Source organism: Lithobates pipiens, unplaced genomic scaffold (assembly GCF_037356315.1).
Source record: "Lithobates pipiens isolate NorthernLeopardFrog02 unplaced genomic scaffold, aLitPip1_a1.2 Scaffold_23, whole genome shotgun sequence".
NCBI lineage: Eukaryota > Metazoa > Chordata > Amphibia > Anura > Ranidae > Lithobates > Lithobates pipiens.
The window spans coordinates 35,759,851-35,778,121 of record NW_027507785.1 but is presented as its reverse complement, the minus strand read 5'-3'; the positions used below and the strand labels follow the sequence as shown (position 1 = coordinate 35,778,121).

At 46.2% G+C, this 18,271-nt stretch overlaps 1 protein-coding gene across 1 annotated transcript in view; it reads left to right on the top strand.

Annotated features, from left to right (window-relative positions):
- The window catches only part of ACER3 (alkaline ceramidase 3), a 119,438-nt gene that overhangs the window by 53,854 nt on the left and 47,313 nt on the right, over positions 1 to 18,271 (top strand). The window contains exon 2 of the mRNA XM_077451423.1: positions 10,813 to 10,923. Coding sequence (XP_077307549.1) covers positions 10,813 to 10,923 — 111 coding nt within the window. The remainder of the gene's footprint in view (positions 1 to 10,812; positions 10,924 to 18,271) is intronic.

Genomic DNA, 18,271 nt, shown 5'->3' with positions numbered 1-18,271 from the left:
GACAACGACCCAAAGTATACCTCCAAATCAACAAAGGAATGGCTTCACCAGAAGATTAAAGTTTTGGAATGGCCCAGCCAGAGCCCAGACCTGAATCCCATTGAAAATCTGTGGCGTGATCTGAATGAAGAGGGCTGTACACAGGAGATGCCCTCGCAATCTGACAAGAGTGAGCAAATATTGCCAAGTCAAGATGTGCCATGCGGATAGACTCGTACCCAAAAAAGACTGAGTGCTGTAATAATATCAAAAGGTGCTTCAACAAAGTATTAGTTTTAAGGGCGTGCACACTTGTGCAACTATATTTTAGTTTTATTTTGCCCCCCCCCACCTAAAAAGACTGAGTTGTACAGTTTGTCACATTAAAGGTGGAAAAAGTTCTGAAATGTGTGTTTTTTTTTTTTTTTTTTTTTTTTTGTTTTTAGTTTTTTTGTTTTTACATCACAGAAACCTGACATTTTAACAGCAGTGTGTAGACTTTTTATACCCACTGTACATGGTCACACGTTTTTTAAATTGTTTATACATTTTTTAACACAAAAGCAGAAGTAAAATGAATAATTGTGAAAGCAGCCTAAGGGTTGCGGGAAAGTATTATTATTAGTAGTAGTTTTTTTTTTTTTTTTTTTTTTTTTTATACATGTGGATTATTTTTAAGGCAGGGCTTGACTCTATTGTTCCACTTTTCGCACAAGGCATTGCTGTTTGTGCAGTCCTGGCTGTTGGGTCCGCTTCGTCACGCAGTTTAATTCAAGGGGCAATACATATTTAGTCCGACAACTAATTAGCTCAGCCATTATCCTTCAATAAACTTTAATTACAATTGTAAAACCTGATTAAAAAGGGGAATGGATGTAATGATTTTTATTGGCTCGCGTCCTCCAGTTATACAGCCTTGTATCTCCGTTATTGCATTTTATGGCATTCTCGCATTTGACTTTGCAGCAGTATTTTTAAAAGTATAACTCGGTGGCGGAAACTTTCCAAACCAATGCCTGCATGCAAAGAGGATTTCTGAGATCGGAGTCCAAGAACGAAACCATGCGGTCCGTCTACCAAGAAAAGGAGTTGGAACCCGGGAACACAGAATCTTGTATTTTATAACTCCAGATTCGGGGCTGGTGGTGGTAACTCCAGCGAGTGGGGCTGGAAGAGTTCTCGGAGTGAGCTGCAATGTAACCTTTCAACCAGAGTGGATCTCTAAGGCCTCTTTCACACTGGGGCGGCGCGGGCGCCGGCGGTAAAGCGCCGCTATTTTTAGCGGCGCTTTACCGGCGGTCTGCGGCCGCTAGCGGGGTGGTTTTAACCCCCGCTAGCAGCCGAAAAAGGGTTAAAACCACCCGCAAAGCGCTGCTGCAGCGGCTCTTTGCCAGCGGTATAGCTGCGCTGCCCCATTGATTTCAATGGGTAGGAGCGGTGAATGCACGGCTCCTTTCACCGCTCCAAAGATGCGGCTAGCAGGACTTTTTTCACCGTCCTGCTAGTGCACCGCTCCAGTGTGAAAGCCTTTCCGGCTTTCACATTGGAGTAAAAGGCGCTACACAGGCGCTATTTTTTGCCTGAAAACCGCCCCTGTGTGAAAGGGGCCTAAAGCAGGGTTGCCCAACCTTTTGAAGAGCAAGGGCCACTTAAGCGATTTGGTAACCGGTCGTGGGCCACAATGAGCGGAGCGGGTAGATGGCATATCCGTGTCCACTTTGCATTTGCAGAGCGGACACAGATGCAGCCCACGATACTTTTTGACGGATCGTATTGGAGGTAGAACACAAGTCGGTTTATGTCTGCCACTAGTTAGAGGTGAATGGAGGGTCCAATTGGTCGGACTGACCGTGTTAAAGGGGTCCAAGGCTGCTTTCACACTGATGCGCTGCTGTTTACCCGCACCACATGTGCAACGCAGTGTTCCTTTTTGGCTTTCCTGCAGTTTGCAATGGACTTCTATTATATTCTGCAGGTTTGGTGCACTTTCAGAAAGGTCACCAAACTCGCAGGTAATAATAGAAGTCTATGGCTCAGTACAGGTAACCCCCAGGTGCGCTGCTCTGCACCCGCCAATCAGTTTGAAAGCAGCCCAGTAACCACTGCAGAACAGATATGCCCATATATACACTGTGATTTTAGTAATAAACTGACTTTTAATAACGTATACTTTCTATTCTATCCCAGAACAGGAGGTCGCTGGCCTCATCAGAGGGCTCCGCGGGCCACATGTGGCCCCCGGGCTGCTGGTTAGGCACCCCTGCTCTAAAGCATAAAGCAAATCATATGTTTGAAAAATCCTTATGCAAAGTGTAAAGAATATATAGAAACGGTGTTTCTATGTACAGAAAATGCGCGTGTACCTTGGGTGAGATTATTTGATTATATCTAAACCCAAGAACAAAAATGTATGGCAGTCTTTACCAGTCTATAGATGTGGTGACTGCATTTGTTTTTCTTTTTCCAGACTAAGAATATTTTCAGTAAGTAAAGGCCCTCGAGCAGCCTCTATGCCACCACAGTTCCCAGGTGAGCAGGGCAAGGGAGCGTCGTAGAACCAAGAAGGGAGCCCCGGCCTACACCTCACCCCTGTGACTGGTCTGAGGGTAAACGCCAGGAACTGCCAGAGCTCCTTATCTATCTAGCTATCTATAAAAAAAAAAAAGCCCCCCTCTGGTGGAGGAAGTACAAATATTGGAGGTCTTTCCTTTTTGTGTTTCCTACCTCCGGAGGTGAAGTCATTGCCCTCCTATGCTGGAAAATGTTTTTTATTGCTGGCTGTGCCTGCCTGTCCCAGTGACACCCCTGATTCTTTTATGGTTGTCACAGGGCCAGCAAGTAAAAGGGACAGACTGAAAAGAAACTTTGTGACCTAAAGGGGTTGTAAACCCTTGTGTTTTTTTTTTTTTTTTTTTTCACCTTAAAGCGGGAGTTCCCCTTCCCCCCTGAAAGGTGCCAATTGTGGCGCCGGAGGGGGGGAGGGTTCCAATGAGCGGAAGTTCCACTTTAGGGTGGAGCTCCGCTTTAATGCATCCTATGCATTAAGGTGAAAAAACTTGATCGCCCCTCCGTTTTACTCACCTGAGCCCTGGAATTTCCTACGGCGGAGACGCGCTCTTCCTCTGCCCGGGGTTCTCGGCTATTGATTGGATAGATTGATAGCAGCACAGCCATATGCTCCCGTTGCTGTCAATCAAATCCAATGTGCCCGGGGGGCAGGCTGAGTCCTACTTTTGGTGTCTATGGATGCAAACGCTGGACTTGGGAGTGCACCCACAAGGTAACGCCCCAGATTTTTACATCCCTTGTGACAGCCATAAAAGTGATATGAATTTACTTATTTATTTTTAAAGCGGCCCATCCTTCTGTGCTTACACAGCTGTGTAATGTAGAGGGTTCCAGAGGTGCGAGGGGGAGGGGGGCTGTGTAATGTAAAGCGGGGCCAGAGGTGTTGGGGCTGTATAATGTAAAGCGGGGCCAGAGGTGCGGGGGCTGTATAATGTTATCTTCATTTATTAGCAGTTGAATGCGGCCCTCCATGCATTCACATACATGTACAAATACATAAGGGGTCCATATAGTCAACTTTGTGTTGAGTTATTCACTTTACAGTCAACATGAGGACAAGGGGACACTCTTTACACCTAGAGGAAAAGAGATTTCGTCTCCAAATACGGAAAGGTTTCTTCACAGTAAGAGCTGTGAAAATGTGGAATAGACTCCCTGCAGAGGTGGTTCTGGCCAGCTCAGTGGATTGCTTTAAGAAAGGCCTGGATTATTTCCTAAGTGTACATTATATAACTGGGTACTGACATTTATAGGTAAAGTTGATCCAGGGAAAAATACGATTGTCTCTCGGGGGATCAGGAAGGAATTTTTTCCCCTGCTGTAGCAAATTGGATCATGCTCTGCTGGGGTTTTTCACCTTCCTCTGGATCAACTGTGGGTATAGAATTGGGTATATGGGATTGTATGATGATGATTTATTTTTTTTGTGGTTTAACTGGATGGACTGTGTGTTTGTTTTTTTTGTTTTGTTTTTTCAACCTGGCAAACTATGTAACTATTTAACATTGAATTCGGCCCTTAAGTGGGGAAAAAGGGTTGCTGTCTCCTGCTTTACAGCCAAGGAAGCTGCTTCTGTTTAATCTGCAACTGCCATGGTGCTGCACGTGATCAGTTATAACAGAGGTCTCAAACTGCCGGCCCTCCAGCTGTTTGTGGAAACTACAAGTCCCACCATGCCTCTGCCTGTGGGAGTCATGCTTGTAACTGTCAGTCTTGCAATGCCTCATGAGAGTTGTAGTTTCACAACAGCTAGAGGGCTGCCAGTTTGAGACCCCTGAGTTATGACATCAGCCATTTGATGCTTTAACCGTTTGGTTGAGGACATAAGAAAATGTGACAGTTGGCAATGCCAGCATTCCAGGAATGTAACCGTTTTTTTGAAACTGCTAAATTGATGGGCTTAGTTCTGCTTTGTTTTACTGCTGCTCAGGGGCTCTGGGCTTCAGCAAAATGGCAGCCTCCAGCAAAAAGAAGCGGGAGCAATGCTGGAGTCAATACAGCACATACTAATTTTGGTAGCGGAATTACTTAATGTGGAATGTATGTTCCTTGCTAAAGAACATTATTTTGTATTTAGTTGTTATGGGTATCGTTCTGCTTTAAGCTATTTTTCCAATTAAAAAAAAAAAGAAACCCGTAAAATTCTCTAGAGGCTTTCAGATTTCTCGAACTTTGTGAACAAACAGAAAACTTTTTTGCTTACAATGGTTCTCTGCCTGCTTTTCATGTCGGCGTGACATTTTTACCTTTCTTTTTTTTTGTAGCGGCGCGCTCGGTCACATCGCTTTAATGTTCGCCTTTTTATAAAAGGGATGACAGAGGGGAACGGAGACGTCTTTGTAGTTGTCAGAGCCGGCGTAGGTTCAGGAAAGGCCAGCGCACGTATCCCTCCCGCTCCGTCTTCCCATGTGTGCCATTTATTCTTCAGGCCCTCTTCTTCATAGGGGGATCGAATACGAGGCGTCCCATCTGTCATGTTTATACCAACGCGCAGTGATTGATGGCGGAGCTGAGTGTTCCTGGCACTTAATTGCACGCTCCGTCCATAGGGGGGGACGGGATTTAGCGATGCGCTCTGCCAGACTGAACCGGGGACACCGATCTTCTCTTGTTTGACTTGTCAAAAAAAATCCTGTAGCATATTATTAGTGTGGACACATTTCCACTTATTGTAATAATTGCCTGAAAGTACTTTTTTGATTAACTTTTTTTTTTTTTTTTTTTCCTGCTGTTCCATATTTTGATTAGAAAGATTTATAAATGATCCTCTTTGAGGAGATGGTGTTTAAGCTGCTTAAACACTTCTCCAGCAAAAACATTCTGGGTGCCTATTGCCCAGCATGCACCTGTGAAACTTGCGACTCAAAAAAAAAAAAAAAAAACATCAAAAATGCAATGCAGGTGTTTTTTGACAATTTTTTTTAATTTTATTTTTTACATTTGAGTGGGGACCTACGTTTTTGATGCAGGACTTTTCGAAACGCACTGTACCCGCAGCACAGTGCCCGCACAGCACAGTGGTTCAAAGAGTCCCATAGGATTTAAAGGCAGGAGGTGTTCTATGCATTAAGATAAAAGGCTTTCTGTGTGTAGCAGCCCCCCCCCCCCCCTAATACTTACCCGAGCCCCACTTCTGTCCAGCGATGTCCACGAGTCCCTCAGGCCATCTGGGACTCTACTCGAGACTTTACAATCCACTTTTAAAGGCTTTTCAATTTTTGCTGCATTTTTAGCACAGGAAAAACGCAGCAAAATCTCATCCATGTGAAAGCAGCCTCAGTGTTCTTGCTTAACCACTTCAGCCCCCGGACCATTTGGCTGGCCAAAGACCAGAGCGTTTTTTTTTTGCGATTCGCCACTGCGTCGCTTTAACTGACAATTGCGCGGTCGTGCGACGTGGCTCCCAAACAAAATTTGCATACCCCCCCCCCACAAATGGAGCTTTCTTTTGGTGGTATTTGATCAACTGCGTTTATTTTTTGCGCCATAAACAAATAGTGACAATTAAAAAAAACGCATTATTTTTTCCTTTATGCTCTAATAGATATCCCCCCCCCCCCCCCAAAAAAATATAAAACAAAAAAATTTTTAGGCCGATACGTATTCTTCTACATGTTTTTGGTTAAAAAAAAAAAAAAAAAAAAAAAAAACAGCAATAAGCATTTGATTGGTTTGCACAAAAGTTATAGCGTCTACAAAATAGGGGATAGTTTTATGGCATTTTTATTAATTTATTTTTTATTATTAGTAATGGCGATCTGCGTGTTTTTTTTTTTTTTTTTTTTCTTCGTGACTGCGGCATTATGGCGGACACTTTTGGAGCTAGTTTGGGACCATTCACATTTTATACAGCGATCAGCGCGATTAAAAATGTACTGATTACTGTGTAAAGGTGACTGGCAGTGAAGAGGTTAACCACTAGGTGGCGCTGTAGGGGTAAAGTGTGTCCTAGGCAGTTATTCTAACTGTAGGGGGAGGGGCTGTGTGTGACACGACACCGATCACCACTCCTGATTTACATGGAGCTGTGATCAGTGTCCTGTCACTATGAAGAACGGGGAAATGTTTGTTTACATCAGCATTTCCCCGTTCTTCCTCTCCGTGAGACGAACACGGGTATCCCCGTGGACATCGAGTCCGAGGGACCAGCGATCAGGGTCATGGAGACCGCGGCCGGCACGCCAGCGCCCACAATGCCACGTCTTAAAGGGCAATGTACAGGTACGTTAGTATGCCTGTAAGTGCCCTTCTTCTGCCAACGTATATCAGCGTGAGGCGGTCAGCAAGGGGTTAAACTTGGACTTGACAAGTCTGCATGGATAAGTTTCTGATTTATCAAAATATTCAGTAACTGGATCATTTTCCCAAAAAGCTCACTTTGTCATTCAAGTGTTACTAAACCCCGGACTCTGCATTCACTATATCTGGTCTCTCACAGTACACGGAACCTGGAAATGCAATTATTTTAGGAAATATAAACTGCTAAATACCTTTTCTCATCAGCAGTATAAAGCAGTCTTGTGACTTCTATCAGTGTCTGGTTAAAGCTTATAGGAGGAGTTTTCATTTTCCTCTGACTGTCCTATGAGGCTGCCGGACCCCTGACCCTCTGCATAGTGCCGATTGGCCCTGTGCTGATCAACCTCACAAAATAAAAAACTGTAGCAATACACACCAAACTGAGCATGTGCAGAGTACCCCCCCCAATGCTCAGTACTAGAAGTAGATGGATAGACGGGGACAGTGGAAGGGGAGGATCAGAGAGGACAGGATCAACAGTCTTACACAATGCAGAGGATTAACCCCTTAGGTTTCACATTGAGTATAACAATCATGCTTTACTGCACATACAGACTGATTTTACTGTTGTGGTTTTAGTGATTGTTTTCTTTTAATTCAAAAAAGTGTATTTTTGGCAAAAAAAAGTGCGTCTTTAACCGCTTAAGGACCGCCCCACGCCGATATAAGTGGGCAGAATGGCACTCGCGACCCGGTCCTGAGCTCCGTGGCCGCCGCTGTCCCGCGATCGGGTCACAGAGCTGAAGAACGAGGAGAGGTAAGTGGAAGTGCGTCCTACTGAGCCTGTCACTGATCGTCTGTTCCCTGTCATAGGGAAAGACTATCAGTGACGTCACACGCCAAGCCACTCCCACCCCTACAGTAAAAAAAAAAAAAAAAACCACACTTAACCCCTCCCCCGCCCCCTAGTGGTTAACCGCCTTCACTGCCAGTGACATTTTTACAGTAATCCGTGCATTTTTAATTGCGCTGATCGTCCCAAAAATGTGTCAGAATTGTCCGTGTCCGCCATAATGTCGCAGTCACAATAAAAATCGCTGATCGACCGCCATTACTAGTAAAAAAAAAAAAAAAAAAATGCCATAAAACTATCCCCTATTTTGTAGACGCTATATCTTTTGCGCAAACCAAACGCTTATTGCGTTTTTTTTTTTTTTTTTATTATTATTATAATATATCTAATTTTTTTTACCAAAAATATGTAGAACAATACATATCAGCCTAAACTGGGGGGGAAAAATGTTTTTTATATATTTTTGGGGGATATTTATTATAGCAAAAAGTAAAAAAAAAAAAATAGCTTTTTTTTTTTTTTTTTTTTTTCAATATTTCGCTCTATTTTGTTTATAGCGTAAAAAATAAAAACCGCAGAGGTGACCAACTACCACCAAAAGAAAGCTCTATTTGTAGGAAAAAAAGAAAGCTCCATTTGTGGGAGTGTATGTCAATTTTGTTTGGGAGCCACGCCGCACAACCGCGCAATTGTCAGTTAAAGCGACGCAGTGCCGAATCGCAAAAAGGGGTCTGGTCCTTTAGCTGCATATTGGTCCGGGGTTTAAGTGGTTAAGACCGCTGTGCGAATACGGTGTGACAGAAAGTATTGCAATAACCGCAATTTTATTCTCTAGGGTTTTAGAAAAAAATATATATATATATATATATAGAATTTTTGGGGGTTCTAAGTAATTTTCTAGCAAAAAAAAAAAAAAGATTTTAACTTGTAAGCAACACGTGTTAAAAAAAAAAAAAGTCTCGGCCCTTAAGTGGTTGATATGTAGACTGCATCAAGATTACTAAACCTTCTGACTTTACAACCACTGTAAGGCTTCATGCTCGCTGTGCTCCTTTGGGCGCCCTTTCTCTTTGTTACCCCGTCACGTGGGTTTCCAATGGAGACTACAAGTGGCCTTTTCACATTACACAGACATGATCTACTGTTGTCACCATCAGGGAACTACGGCTGTCCTTGTCTGTAGATATGAAAAGCGGTCGTGCTTCAGAATTTGGGACATCCGCTATACAAGCACCTGTGTAATCCGTCCCATCACCCGCACACATCGGCCTCATGTCATAATAGTCAAATTCTGTACCGGCGATATGGAAATGTGTCCCTGTCCTCTCCCTGCAGACGGAGCGGATGCTGCTGGCTGCTATGTGAGCGAGGATCTTGGGTTAAAGCACACCTTGCTGTACAATGTCCACTGTCTGGCCAATGCCCTCTAAATTGATCTGATGTTGTGTGTGTGTGTGTGTGTGTGATTTTTTTTTTTTTTTTTTTTTTTTTTTTTTATTAAAAAAAAAAATAGATTTTATGTTTTCTCGAGGAACAGAGCCATCTTTGTTCAGGCATCATCCTGCCTGAACTAGGAAGCTGCCTCAGAGATACAGAGTACAAGGCTCTGCTGGGGACACCTGATGTAAGGTGGCCGCTGTGCTGGGGACACCTGATGTAAGGGGGGGGGGGCTGTGCTGGGGACACCTGATGTAAGGGGGGGGGGCGCTGTGCTGGGGACACCTGATGTAAGGGGGGGGCGCTGTGCTGGGGACACCTGATGTAAGGGGGGGGGGGCGCTGTGCTGGGGACACCTGATGTAAGGGGGGGGCGCTGTGCTGGGGACACCTGATGTAAGGGGGGGGGCGCTGTGCTGGGGACACCTGATGTAAGGCGGGGGCTGCTGTGCTGGGGACACCTGATGTAAGGCGGGGGCTGCTGTGCTGGGGACACCTGATGTAAGGGGGGGGCTGCTGTGCTGGGGACACCTGATGTAAGGGGGGGGCTGCTGTGCTGGGGACACCTAATGTAAGGGGGGGGCTGCTGTGCTGGGGACACCTAATGTAAGGGGGGGCTGCTGTGCTGGGGACACCTGATGTAAGGGGGGGCTGCTGTGCTGGGGACACCTGATGTAAGGGGGGGCTGCTGTGCTGGGGACACCTGATGTAAGGGGGGGCTGCTGTGCTGGGGACACCTGATGTAAGGGGGGGCTGCTGTGCTGGGGACACCTGATGTAAGGGGGGGGCTGCTGTGCTGGGGACACCTGATGTAAGGGGGGGCTGCTGTGCTGGGGACACCTGATGTAAGGGGGGGCTGCTGTGCTGGGGACACCTGATGTAAGGGGGGGCTGCTGTGCTGGGGACACCTGATGTAAGGGGGGGCTGCTGTGCTGGGGGACACCTGATGTAAGGGGGGGCTGATGTGCTGGGGACACCTGATGTAAGGGGGGGGGCTGCTGTGCTGGGGACACCTGATGTAAGGGGAGGGGGCTGCTGTGCTGGGGACACCTGATGTAAGGGGGGGGGGGCTGCTGTGCTGGGGACACCTGATGTAAGGGGGGGCGCTCTAAAAATGTGACAGTAGTATTAAAATGCTATGGAAATGGTGCGTTGCTTTATACCTTCACAGACATAAAATTAATACAAATATAGTAATCTGAGTTGCAGCACAAACATGAGATTCAGGCCTCCGCTGGAAGAAAAAGTAATGACCGAACCTCCTTGAATTCCTAATTCAGTGCAGCAGTGTACATCCCTGTTCACATGCAGTTCTTGGTTGTGTTCACAAATGTTTCACACAGGTCTGCCTCTGCTGCAGCCTCTTACTTTGTGACTTGCAAAATGACTTTGTACAGCCTTCTTACTGGGGAAGGGGAGACTAAGGAAATGCTTCCTCCTGCCTGCAGCAGACGGAGCCTAGACAAAGTCACTTCATTGGGCTTCGTGGATGTGTTTTTTTTTATTTATTTTTTTTCTTTGTTTTTTTGAAGAATGATATTGTTGCTGAAAATTGTGAAACGCCAGGAATTTACTCATCCGGACTAAAACTGTAAAGGGACTAAAATGTCCCGTATAATGTACATTTGTAACAAGCTTCATGTACATCATCTTACATGTATGTGTTGTGAAAATGAAATGTTAAGCTTATTATGACCGTAGGAGGGATAATAATCTTCCTCTCCGTATCTCTTCCAGGGAACACCGTCAGTAATCTGATCATGATTATCCCTCCGTTATATGGAGCAGTGCGGACCACCAAGGACGGTCTGGAAACCAGATACTTGGTTGCCTATCTGGGATTAGCAGGTGAGGATCTCTTCATTCCGGGGAAGGAAAGTCTCAATCTCAACCCAAAAATAAAAATGTAATTTACACTCACCGGCCACTTTATTAGGTACACCTTCCTAGTACCGAGTTGGACCCCCTTTTGCCCTCAGAACTCCCTTTGTTTCGTCATATATGGCGACCCATCACATTGGGCTACCCGCTGGACTGCGCATGCGCGACGCCGCCATATTCGTTTCCAACACTGTGGCGATCTGCGCTTGCCCAGAATATTGTGGCCACACCCCAGAGTCCAGGTTCAAGCCCCACCATCCAAGTGGACATAGAGTTAGGCTACAATTATGCCGAGCGGAGCGAGGTCGTGCCCGAAGCATGGCGAGCAGCCCTGTGGCAAAGTGGTCTTACAACAGTGCTGGAACGCATATGGCGGCGGCACGCATTGCGCACTCCAGCGGGTAGCAAAATATGATGGGTAGCCGAATGTGACGTGACACCTTCATTCTTGATGGCATAGATTCACCAAGGTGTTGGAAACATTCTTCAGAGATTTTGGTCCATAGTGAACATCACTCAGTTGCTGCAGGTTTGTCGGCTGCACATCCATGATGCAAATCTCCGGTTCCATCACATCCCAAAGGTCCTCCTATAGGATTGAGATCTGGTGAGTGTGGAGGCCATTGGAGTGCAGTGACCTCATTGTCCAGTGGTGAGATGATTTGAGCTTTGTGACATGGTGCATTATCCTGCTGGAAGGAGCCATCAGAAGATGGGTACACTGTAGTCATAAAGGGATGTACATGGTCAGCAACAATACTCAGGTAGGCCATGGAACTTTAGCGATGCTCAATAGGTACTAAGGGGCCCAAAGTGTGCCAAGAAAATATCGCCCCCACCATTACACCACCACCAGCCTGAACCGGTGATACAAGGCAGGCTGAATCCATGCTTTCATGTTTACACCAAATTCTGACCCGACCATCTGAATGCTGCAGCTGAAATTGAGACTCATCAGACCAGACAACGTTCTTACAATCTTCTATTGTCCAATTTTGGTGAGCCTGTGCGAATTGCAGCCTAAATTTCCTGTCCTTAGCTGACAGGAGTGGCACCTGGTGTGGTCTGCTCCTGCTGTAGCCCATCTGCTTCAAGGGTCAATTTGTTCTGTGTTCAGAGATGGTATTCCGCATGCCTTGCTTGTAATGAGTGTTTGTTTGAGTTACTGTTGCCTTTCTATCATCTAAAACCAGTCTGCCCATTCCCCTCTGACCTCCAACACTAAAGAAATGGCTGCACTCCAAGATCCATCAAAATTCTTGTTTATTAACCCCCCTGATGGTATTCCCGAGTCTGGCTCAGGGTGAAATTTTTATACCAAAAGCGGTATCCCCAAGCCAGACTCGGGACTGCATCGCTGGATCCAGGAGGACGTTTACTTACCTTCTCCCCTGGATCCAGTGATGTCCCCCCGCTGTACGAGCGAGCCGTGTCTCGCTCGATCTATCACGGAGCCGATCTCCGTTCCCTGCGAGCGTTGCGACGCACGGGGACGGAGATCGGCGCCAAATTCAAAAAGTGAAACGCTCACTATACATACAGTATAATGTAATCTTACAGATTACATTGCTGTATGTAAATATTTCACATCCCCTTTGTCCCTAGTGGTCTGCCCAGTGTCCTGCATGTCGTTTTATATAATAAAAACTGTTCTTTATGCCTGGAAACTGGAGATTGCCCATAGCAACCAAAACTGGCACTTTACAGCAAAAATTATTTTAGACCAGCTAGAAAACAGCGATAATAAATTAGAATCACTCGCAGAAATGAGCGATAGCGATTTGTGGGGAGATCCGTCAAATACTGAAAAGTAATGACAGTGACAATTCTGCAACTGAGCAAATCTCAGGGTTTTTGATTTGATTACATTATTGAATAATTTTTATTATTATTTGGTACAATTATTTATAATTATTATATTATAATTTATGATTTAATTTTTCAAACTTTATCATACCCGGGATGTCTGCTAGACTCTGGTTTGGACAGATTTAAGTGAGTTATTCCTAAGAATTGCAGGACTACAATATAAAACGCCAAATTTTCATGCAAAATAATTGTACCGCTTTCTGCACCTAAAATCCCAAAATAATCATACCGCCAGGGAGGTTAAAGAACATCCCAAGTGTTACAGACAGTACAAATGGTAGACGCGTTTCCCACACTAACAGGTGCGCTTATTTATTACCTCCAACTGCTGCCCACTGGATATTTTCTCCTTTTCGGACCATTCTCTGTAAACCCCAGAGATGGTTGTTTGTGACAATCCCAGTAGATCAGCAGGTTTTGAAATACTCAGAACAGCCCGTCTGGCACCAACAACCATATCCACGTTCAAAGTCTGTTTAAATCCCTGTTCTTCCCCATTCTAATTCTCAGTTTGAACTTCCAAGTCGTCTTCACCACGTCTTGATTGGCTGATTAGAAATTTGCGTTACCAAGCAATTGAACAGGTGTACCTAATAAAGTGGCCAGTGAGCGTATATATTTTCTGAATGTATAAATAAAGTGGCCAATTAACTGTATATATCGAAGTCATTACATTTTTAATAAAACAAAGGCAAAATTTTATTATATTGCAGCTTGGCAATTCTTGGATGTGATGTCTGCATTCGTTTTTCTTTTTTAGACTTTCTGCTATTATCAGCTGGCGATTCAGCCAGTAAGTCTGTTTTTCAACCGAGCAGTCTGCTGGAGAGCTTGTATCAGTTACAGAGATGAGACAAACCATTTACCACGGACAGGGGTGCTTACAATAATCAGCATTTATGTACATAAAAATTCCTTTATCCCTAAAGGAAAATGACTGTGTGCTGTAACTGATTATAAAGTGTTAAGCTGGTTATAGACGGTTTAAATCTCGGCTGGTTCGGCAGGACCGAGAGACGAACCATGAATAGGCAGGCTGAATGTACCCAAGTTGATCGATCAGCTTTGATACAACCGGCCTGTTGGATTTTACATGTGATTATCGTTAGCGGCTGTTATTACCACTAGCACTGATGACCGTGTTCTCCCAGCAGGGACGGCTTCCCCCGCCCCCTCTGTTGGAAGAACACAAAAGCTGACCGTGTTGATGGGGGGGGGGGGGGGGGGGGTCAAGGCTTTCTTTCCTGCAAGCCTTGGTTGCAGGAAAGAAAATCTCTCCCTCTATGATCAGCATTAGCTGGAGTTTGTCTTCGATTCGTTAGTGTATTTAAATCTGCTAGTACATCTAACACTCACTCCCCCCCCCCCCCCCCCCCAGACTGACAATGCTGCTATCCAAAGGAGCCCCCTATGCTCCTTGATCCAGAGTGGGGGCACTCTAATACAAAGGGTGTGTTACTTGGCAGATCACCAGGCAAAAAAGGCGGGGGGCACCTAGTAAGATCATCTTGCTTGCAAGTTCGTTTAAAATTTGTTAAAACTTTCGGGGTCTGTGTATAAAACATTCTTTGGGTGAATATCGGGGGCATTTGTGCAACCTGGAAAAAAATGTTCCCGTATTTTTTTTGTAATAGATTTATTCCCGTATCATTAGTATTAGGGGTGCACTGAAAATGAAAAATACACTAGGCCCGAAAACCGAAACCGCACCGATACGAAGCATATTTTTAAAAAATATATTTTTATACTGGAGATGGTCAGAGACTGGGGACATGGTACAGGAGGTGGTCAGAGACTGGGGACATGGTACAGGAGGTGGTCAGAGACTGGGGACATGGTGCAGGAGATGGTCAGAGACTGGGGACATGGTACAGGAGATGGCCAGAGACTGGGGACATGGTACAGGAGATGGCCAGAGACTGGGGACATGGTACAGGAGATGGCCAGAGACTGGGGACATGGTACAGGAGATGGCCAGAGACTGGGGACATGGTACAAGAGATCAATGCAGCTGAGGGGCTGTATGTGATGGCACGCGGCCAGGAACACACAGCTATTGAAATGAAAGCTGTGATGTTCCCGGCGCTGTAATCAAACAGGTGGCGGAGGCGGCTCTCCTCTCTCTTCCCTTAACAGGCTGGCTGCAATGCTGCAAAGGCGGCGGAAGTGGTGAGCAGACTTAAGTCCGGCTGGCCAAAATTGAGGCCGTGGCTTTGCGGCCTACTAGAGTGGGATATATACGTTCCTTTCTGTGAACCAGCGCCCTCCTCTGGTGGGAGGTGCTGTGATGCGTGTGGCTTGCTTTCACTGCCCGCCCTCCCACCTTCGCCATCCTCTTCCTAGTTTGACAGCTGGGGTTGAGGTTGCGGGGTTTGATCAGTCGCCTATTCCTTACCACTGCTGTGGACGGGGAGTGCCACCCCATCGGTGCCACGTTATTGGTGCAGCCCATCGGTGCCACGTTATTGGGCCGCCATTCCTCCCACTGAGGCCAGGGATGGGGGGGCCTGCCCATTCCTCCCACTGAGGCCAGGGATGGGGGGGCCCGCCCATTCCTCCCACTGAGGCCAGGGATGGGGGGGCCCGCCCATTCCTCCCACTGAGGCCAGGGATGGGGGGGCCTGCCCATTCCTCCCACTGAGGCCAGGGATGGGGGGGCCCGCGGGGGCCCGCCCATTCCTCCCACTGAGGCCAGGGATGGGGGGGCCCGCCCATTCCTCCCACTGAGGCCAGGGATGGGGGGGCCCGCCCATTCCTCCCACTGAGGCCAGGGATGGGGGGGCCCGCCCATTCCTCCCACTGAGGCCAGGGATGGGGGGGGGCCCGCCCATTCCTCCCACTGAGGCCGGGTCATTTTCTACTCTCATTGGCCAAAGTCTGGACTCCTAAAGTCTGAAGGACATTGGCCCTTTTTGTTTAGAAATTTTGGAGACAAATGACATGAATGGAAGCCAGAAATGAGGCATTTAAAGATCGATAAATGTAATTATTTTTTTAAACTACGATATTTAAAGGAGGGGAAGACCAGCCAAAGGGAATAAACTTTATAAACTGACTGAAGGTCCACCTATAGGATCCCATGCGGGAAAATGCAGCCCCCCCCCCCCCCCCCCCCCGCACAGGAGAACAAGGCCTTTGAGATCAATAAGCAGGGCCTGACTTCATGGTATAATAGAAATATTAGGAGTTCTGAGAGCACTTGGGGAATACGTCTTGATGATGAATTACCTCCATTTCAAAGGAATGGTGATTATAGCGGGCGTGAACTCCTAGAAATGTGAGGGAGGGCGTGGGGTAGTGAAAACCTGCGTATGTGCCAGTGTATATACATACAAATACCTACTGGCCTCAAATCTCCTCATTTGGGAACCAGTTTTTCTGGAAGATCACAAAGGACAAAAAAAAAAATCTACTTGTGGCCTCTAAGTAGTGATGTCACCGTTATGGTAAGCAAATATTTTCCGTTACACTCATAGGAAGCGCTGCAACAATTGGGTGCAACCTGTTCTATAAATGGTGCCATTCTGCTCTCATCTGGTGACTCAATGAAAACAGCTATATGAATGCTTTTTATAGGATACTTGCCTGCAGTTGTTCTGCCTGAAAGCATATACAGTGCCCTGAAAAAAGTATTCATACCCCTTGAAATTTTCCACATTCTGTCATGTTACAGCCAAAAATGTAAATGTATTTTATTGGAATTTTATGTGATAGACCAACACAAAGCGGCACATAATTGTGAAGTGGAAGGAAAATGATAAATGGTTTTCAAAATGTTTTACAAATAAATATGTGAAAAGTGTGGGGTACATTTGTATAGCGCCCCCCTGAGTCAATACTTTGTAGAAACACCTTTCAGTACAATAATGCCCCATACACAGGGTCGGAAATTCCGATGGAAAAGGTTGGATGCTGCATCCGGAGGTGTTCAGGCAACTGTGCCTGTGGTGGGGCACACCAGACGTGGATCTCCTGGCTTCCTGTCTCAATCAGAAGGTTGCCAAAATCCTTGGGCAGACACGTCGGATGCGCTGGTGGCTCTGTGAAGTCAGTATCAACTGATCTATGCCTTTCCTCTGCTAAAGCTACTACCACGTCTGATCCGCAGAGTGGAGGCCGAGGGGATTCCAGTAATTCTGATTTCCCCAGATTGGCCTCAGCATCCCTAGTGCGCCTGGTGGCGGACGTCCCATGGCAACTGCCGCTAGGAGAGGACCTTCTATCTCGAGGTCCGATTCTCCATCCTGCTTTACTATCGCTGGTTTTAACAGCATGGCTGTTGAGAGCCAGGTACTAAGGAACCGGTCTATGGGACTCGGTGATTTCAACTATGTTGAGAACACGGAAATCTTCTTCTCGGAAGATATATCATCATACTTGGAAGGCCTACATCTCTGTGAGGAGAAAGGATGGCGTCCACGTTCCTATTCCATATCCAGGATCTTGCTGTTTCTACAGCGTGGAGTAGACCATTAAAGGACAAATTTCAGCCTTGGCTGTCTTTTTATTTATTTATTTTTTTTTCAGCCACCCCTGGCGTCTCACTCTTTAGTGAGCACCTTTTGTACAGGGGGTTCGGCATCTAGTTCCTCCAGTGCGTACACCGTTACCCCCGCGGGATCTGAACCTAGTGTTCTCGGCGCTCCAGAAACCGCAGTTTGAGAATATCAGAGATTCCCTTGTTGACTCTTTCTCAGAAAATGGTCTTTCTAGTGGCCATTATATCGGCCAGGAGGGTTTCGGAACTGGCGGCTTTGTCTTGCAAGACTCCTTTTTCTGATCATCCATAAGGATAAGTTGGTGTGTCCGCAACCTTCTTTTCTGCCAAAGGTGGTTTCGGCTTTCCACATCAATGAAGACTTTGTGTTACCATCTTTGTGTCCTAAGCCGATATATCCAAAAGAGGTGGCCCTCCATTCCCTGGGCGTAGTCCGGGCTCTAAGGGTATATCTGTCTGCTACGGCTCCCTTTCAGAAGTCAGACTCTGTTTCGGTAGCTGGTCCGAAAAAAGGCATGGCGGTCTCGTCGGCCACCATTTCCAGGTGGGTCAGACAGATTGTGGTTCAGGCCTACGCCTTGAAGGGGCAGGTGCCCCCCTTTCCGGTCACGGGCCATTCCACCAAGGCAACTGGAAACTCTTGGGCCTTTCTGACATCAAGCGTCTGTCAAGTGTTTAAAGCGGCGACTTGGTCGTCTGTTCACACCTTTACAAAATTCTACAAAGTAGATGTCAGTGCATTTTGGTTGATGCCTGCTTTGGCCGCAAAGTTTTGCAGGCGGCCATATAATTTGCAATTGCACTAAAAAAAAATTCTACTTTTTTGACAAAAAAGTTACCTTTTTAAGTAAAATGCACTGTTGTATTGTTACCGCAAGTTCTGATGCGGTTAGATAAGGGGGTGACTCCCCTGTTAGGGAGCACGCTGTCTTTTGTGGGTGAAGTTTT